The 6,000-nt window shown below is 48.4% G+C and overlaps 1 protein-coding gene across 1 annotated transcript in view; it reads right to left on the reverse strand.

Annotated features, from left to right (window-relative positions):
• Nucleotides 1-5,780, reverse strand: part of CHMP4B (charged multivesicular body protein 4B) — a 42,074-nt gene extending 36,294 nt beyond the window's left edge. The window contains exon 1 of the mRNA XM_017514102.1: nucleotides 5,424-5,780. Within this exon, the coding sequence (XP_017369591.1) occupies nucleotides 5,424-5,613 (190 nt within the window). The 5' untranslated portion in view covers nucleotides 5,614-5,780. The remainder of the gene's footprint in view (nucleotides 1-5,423) is intronic.
• Between the last annotated feature and the right edge of the window lie 220 nt (nucleotides 5,781-6,000).

Below are 6,000 nucleotides of genomic sequence, written 5' to 3' on the forward strand. Positions count from 1 at the left end.
AGCCACATTCACTATAAACATAACTTATTACAATGTCTTTACATATGCTCATGTTTTGCAGAGACTTTATTAAGCATAAGAAAACCACCCTCACTCCAGCAATGAGAAGAACTTAATGAAGATATATCTCTTGTAAGCTCCTGGCCTCTATGTATCCATCAGATATTCTCAGCTGAGCCTAAATTAACCTGTAAATGAACTGATTTGCATCCCTAAATCCACAGAAATGTACCAGCGTAAGGTGTTTTAGATGCCTGTCTCCATTTCCTAATCTTATACAATTCTCTTGTTAAACTATGATCTTGTCTACAACTGTTTTTATCTTTACTAAAACAGGAAAAAAAGGGAGATCTGAACCACCTGGAGTAGGTATTTCCTCAGCTAATTACTAAGACTTGAAAAGATCTTTGATATTTGATCATCTTCCATTTTTTTCTTTTCTTTTCTTTTTTTTCCCCACATGTTCTCCCAAAAAGTATGATCACCTTTCTTAAGGAGAAAACCAAAGGTCATTGTTTAAAAAGGTACCAAAAAAAGACCTAGCTTTGGTGATTTTTGTCAGTTCCGCTAAACTTTAATCTTGGTTACCATCCAGCTCTCAATGAAAGAACTTTTCCATTTTGACAACTAAACCAAAGAAGTCTGATCAACAATAAGTTTATCGAAAAAGAAAAGTACACTTACTCAATATCCACAATTTGCCACACTCTTTCATGTATTATCTTAGCTAATCCTCATCATAGCCATATGAGATGACTATCATTTCATAAATGATGATACTTAAGTCCCTAGGATGGCAGGGACCACATCTGGTTCACGTCTGTATTCTCAGCACCAAGAATGGGGCCTAGGACACAGTAAGGGCCTGCCACGTGCTTAAGAATGAATATACAACTAAAGGAAAAAATTGGGAAAAAACACACAATCCAAATTTTGCTCTAGGTCCCTCCCTGGAACCACTACCTGGGATGCAACTACACACTGCAAATACTCAAGCTTCTGAGGTTTGTTTCATTTTTCCAATGTGTATGCCTCAAAGATAGCATCTACATTTGGCTACACATCCAGCAGGGAATGGCCTGTTTCTGCTTCACTTCTTCATGCCCTGCTCAGCACCACACCTTGCACAGGTGGGTGTTTAATGAACTGAGTGATGACGATGGCCATGATGACACCATTAGTCATCACAGGAATAAATGACACAAGTTGTTCACAATCAACAGAAGAACTGGTCTCTGAGTTGAGTTACGTCCCCTCATGAGCCTCATTTTCCTCTCTGTACAATGGGAATAACAGAACTTACCCACAAGATTGTTTTTTTCATTTAACAAATGTTGACCATTAACCATGAGCAAAACACTGTGCTAGGTGGTGGGGACACAGTGATGAATGTGACCATCACAACTTACCTTATGGACCTCACAGTCTCAGCAGATGCTGAGGGATTTTCCAAACCTACAAGGACTTTACAATTATGAAGTACTATTCCTTCTCCTGTTTCCCAACTTCATTAATGCCATCACCATCCAACCAGTTGCCCAAACTATAAACTTGGGAATCATCTTCCACTCCTCTCTCTCCTTCATCCTGCCCACTCCCACAATTCCAATAAATCATCAAATCTCTTTTGATTCTCCTTCAGAAAGGTCTCGGTCATGGATTGTTTCTCTTCCAATTCTCCATGCTTCTGTACTGGCCCTTTGTTCTCACCTGAATAATTGCAAGTCTCCTTGTAATAATGATAATGGCAAGCATTTATCGGTCACTTACCATATGGCAGGCATTATGCTAACAGCTTTGCATGCATAACATATTTTCATCCAATCAGGCAGATACTAGTACCCCAATTTGTAGAGGAGGAATCTGAGGTGCACAGTAACCTGCCCCAGGTACACAGCTGGTAAGTGATGATGCTGCAGCTCAAACCCAGGTCTGAAAGACGCTATCCTTGTCCCTTATGGGATTCCTGACTCCAGTCCTTTCCTGGTCAGTCCACGCTTCTTCCTTTAAGCTGCTGCTGGAGTCCTCTTTCAATATTCCAAGGAGATATGATGGTTCTCTGCTTTAAATGACAGCCAAGGGCTGAGCACAATGGCTGTAATCCCAGCACTTTGGGAGGCTAATATGGGAGGATCGCTTGAAACCAGGAGTTTGAGACCAGCCTAGGCAACACGGCGAGACCCTGTCCCTATCAAAAAAAATGTTGCTAATTAGCTAGGACTTCAGGCACATGCCTAGCTAATTAACAACATTTTTTTTCAGGAGCCTGAAGTGAGAGGATCATTTGAGCCCAGGAGTTCTAGGCTGCAAGTGAGCTACGACTGCACCACTGCACTTCAGCCTGGGCCTCAGAGAAAGACCCTGTTGCTTAAAATGAACAAATAAATAAAAATAAAGGACAGCTAAGGGTTCCTCACCCCTTCCAGGTCAAGGTCCAAAGACTACTGGCCACTCTCCAGTGTTACTTCCTGTCCCACCCACAGACTCCGAGGCGACACTGTCACTGCCCCCCAAACACACTCGACTTCTTGCTGACCCACCTCACACTCTCCTTCCTCTGCCAAGTCTTCTTTATCCTTTCCCCCCAAACAGGTGCCTCCTCTGCAGCCTCAGTCCACGTACACACTCACGTTTCTGCACTGTTGTAATCACTTCCTGCTCTCTCGCTCTCTCTCTCTTCCTCTCTCTCTCTCTCTCTCTCTCTCTCTCGCACACACTCCCACCTCAGACTTCCAATCCTGAGTTCCTGAAGGGCAGGCACAGTGTATTTTCATCTCTGACTCTCAAGGTCCCAGCACAGTGGCAGGTGACTAAGTAGACTAACTGACTATGGTAATGTGGTAGTGTTCACCTCCCCACACTATCCCGGGAAGCAGTTAAGACCTTCCTTCCAGAGGATGCTAAAAAGAAGGGGAGGTTACAGCAGCTCCAGTTCTCTCAAGCAAAGTCAGGAAGACAGCCTGCTTTCGGCAAGTCAAACAGCTGAGATTGGGCCTCCACAGTTGGTTGGTGAGCTCTCCCCCAGCCTCTTAAAAGTCAATTCAATCGACTCTAGTTAGCTCCAGACCAAAAGACCACAGGAGAATGGTAAACTGACACCCTTCTCCTGCATTCCAAAGTGCAGAAGGCTAAAAACACTGACTCTGATGACCATAAACAGGGGATCTGGACTGAGGGAGAGTCATCAGAGGCAAAAGCTACAGACAGCAAAATATAACCCTGTGCCCAACTCCACAGCTACAGATGGAGTCCAGGCCACAAATCGACCACTGCAACTGCCTCCTCATGGTCCTCCCTGCTCCCACTCTCATCCCCCACCACTCTCCAAAGAACAGCCACATGATGTTTTAAAAACCCTGTCAATAAGGACACGTTCCAGCAAAATACCTTCCAAAAGTTTTCCATCCACTTGGAATAAAATCCAAATGCTTCACCAGCAAGTTCAAAGTCCAACCCCTGGCCCCCTTATTTCATGCCACTCTCCCTTCAAGCACTACATTCTGGACACAGGAGTCTCTCCCTTCTGTTTCTTACAACCTGCCAACCTCCAAGCCTTTTCCCATGCTGCTCTCCTCATCTGGAAGGCTCCTCCCCCAGATTTTTACAAGGCTGGTTCCTTCTCCAGGCTCAGTTCGAACTTTGCCTTTTCAAAGAAGTCTTCCTTGGCCATTCTATCTAAAGTGGCATCCCTCCCACTCCATCACTCCCTATCAGACCATCTTTTTGTTTGTGTATTTACTACTTATCACCCCCAGACAATATTTTCTTCATTTATTTTCCTGTCTGTCTTCTCTCCTATTAGGGTGGAGGCTGTGTTTTGTTCACCCCTATGAATACAGTGCATGCGGCAGGCACTAAAAAGAATTTCCAGAATATTTGTTGACTATTAGCAGAGAAGCATCCTCAAGATAGGCTATGTTGTTCTCCTATTAGAATGGAGAAACAGCGATTGAGCCCCTACTATGTGCTGAGCACTGTAAATCCATGATTTTCCTTTCCAAAGGGTAAATTAGCGCAAGGTCACACTGCTAGTCACTAACAGACTTCTGAGTGAATTACTTGTTTGTGTCACTCCTAAACCCTTCTCAGGGGGAAGGTATGTCGTTCTGTGATTCACTCTCACATGGCCATAACAAGAAAAAGCAAACATTTCTAAACTGCTTTACAGTTTTAAAGCACTTTCACATTCATCTCACTGAAGAAAAACACAAAGCAGTGGCTGGGCGCGGTGGCTCATGCCTGTAATCCCAGAACTTTGGGAGGCTGAGGCGGGTAGATCATGAGGTCAGGAGTTTGAGACCAGCCTGACCAACATGGTGAAACTCTGTTTCTACTAAAAATACAAAAAATTAGCTGGGTGTGGTGGCGGGTTCCTGTAAACCCAGCTACTCAGGAGGCTGAGGCAGGAGAATCGCTTGAACCCAGGAGGCAGAGGTTGCAGTGAGCCGAGATGGAATCACTGCAGTCCAGCCTGGGCAAAAGAGCAAGGCTCCATCTCAAAAAAAAAAAGAAAGAAAGAAAAAGAAAAACACAAAGCACTTAGAATGCCCAGAAAGTCATTCAACAACAGGAAGTAAAGTAAGCAGTGCCTCGAGATTCACTACCGGGGCCCTGAACCCCAGTAGTGGGGACTGGGGAGGAGTCGGGAGTCTCTCTAGTTCAGAGGGATGGGGAAGCGGTGAGTCACGGGGTGAATGCTTGCGCCACGGGAAACTTTGATAAGGCCAAGCTATGAGGCAACAAAAAGTGAATCACGAAGCTGGAAGACACCTTAGGCCTCAACAGAGGCCAAACCCTGGCTGATGGATGGGGAAGCTGAGGCCTCAAAGGGAAAGCAACTTGCCCAAGTTCACTAAGCAAGTAAACAGAGCGGGAAACAGAGGGTCTCCTCTCCCCCACGCCCCGTTTCTCTCCACCAAGGGGGCGTTTCAAGGTGAATTCTGAGTTAGGGGGATGGGGAGAGGCCAGGGGCAGCTCACAGACTCCACGGAGGAGTCGGGAGAGGGCAGGGGTAGCACCAGGAAGCACAGAAATACTAGGATGCAGGCAGAAATGAGCCGTGGAGGAGGCAGGGGCAATAGCTAGGAAGGTGGGTGAGGCCAAAGGGAGCAGGACAAGGCGAAGAGAAAGGAATAGAGTGAGCGTGGAGGAAAGTGCTGTGAGATAGGGGGTCTGAAGGGGCCTGGCGGGGTGGGGAGAGGCTGAGAGGAGAGGGCAGAGAGTCCGACGATGGAAAAGTCCAGGGATTGGGGAGACACTGAAGGGAGCTGGACGGGGAGGGGGTCCCTGACCCGGCAAGAAGTCTGAACGGGAGAGTTCCAGGGTCAGAGCAGACCCCGAGACGAGTCTGACGAAGGTGAAGTCGGGGCCCAGGGAACCTGAGGGGAGCCCGAGGAAAGTCTGAAGGGGCCGGGCCGCCTCACCGCGCTTGTTTTTGGTGCCGTGCTTCTTGGCGGCCGTCAGCTCCTGCTCGATTTTCTTCTCCAGAAACTCCTGTTTCTTGCTTAACATCTCCTCCGTGTCCCGCAGCCTCTGGATGGCCTCCTGGGGGGTCGGGCCGCCCTTGCCGGCCTTACCCCCTCCAGCCCCGAACAGCTTCCCGAACACCGACATTGTTGCTGCTCGCCACGCCGGCCTTCGCCGCCCGCTCCGGCTCGGCTCGGCTCCGGCGCCTGCTCCCAGCTTCGCTGCTCCCAGCCGCCACAGGCCTCTCCTCCGCCTCCGCCCCGCAGCTGGGCCCGGCCGCGCCACCTCCCAAAGGCCCCCACGCCCGGCCCGGCTAGCGTCAGGGCAACGCGCCGCTGACTACAACTCCCGATGGGCAACGCGCCGGACGCGCCTCAAACCTAATAGGGGGAAGCGCGCTGCATGCCGGGAGGCTATAGTCTTCCGGCTTCTGGCGCTCTCCGGCGCGTCTTTTTGGTCTATCTGGGGTCAAAGGGCGTGTGTCTTGCTGGGAGATGTAGTCTCTTTGGCCTGTGCTCTGCAGGAGTGGTAGAA

Source organism: Cebus imitator, unplaced genomic scaffold, assembly GCF_001604975.1.
Source record: "Cebus imitator isolate Cc_AM_T3 unplaced genomic scaffold, Cebus_imitator-1.0 Scaffold18, whole genome shotgun sequence".
NCBI lineage: Eukaryota > Metazoa > Chordata > Mammalia > Primates > Cebidae > Cebus > Cebus imitator.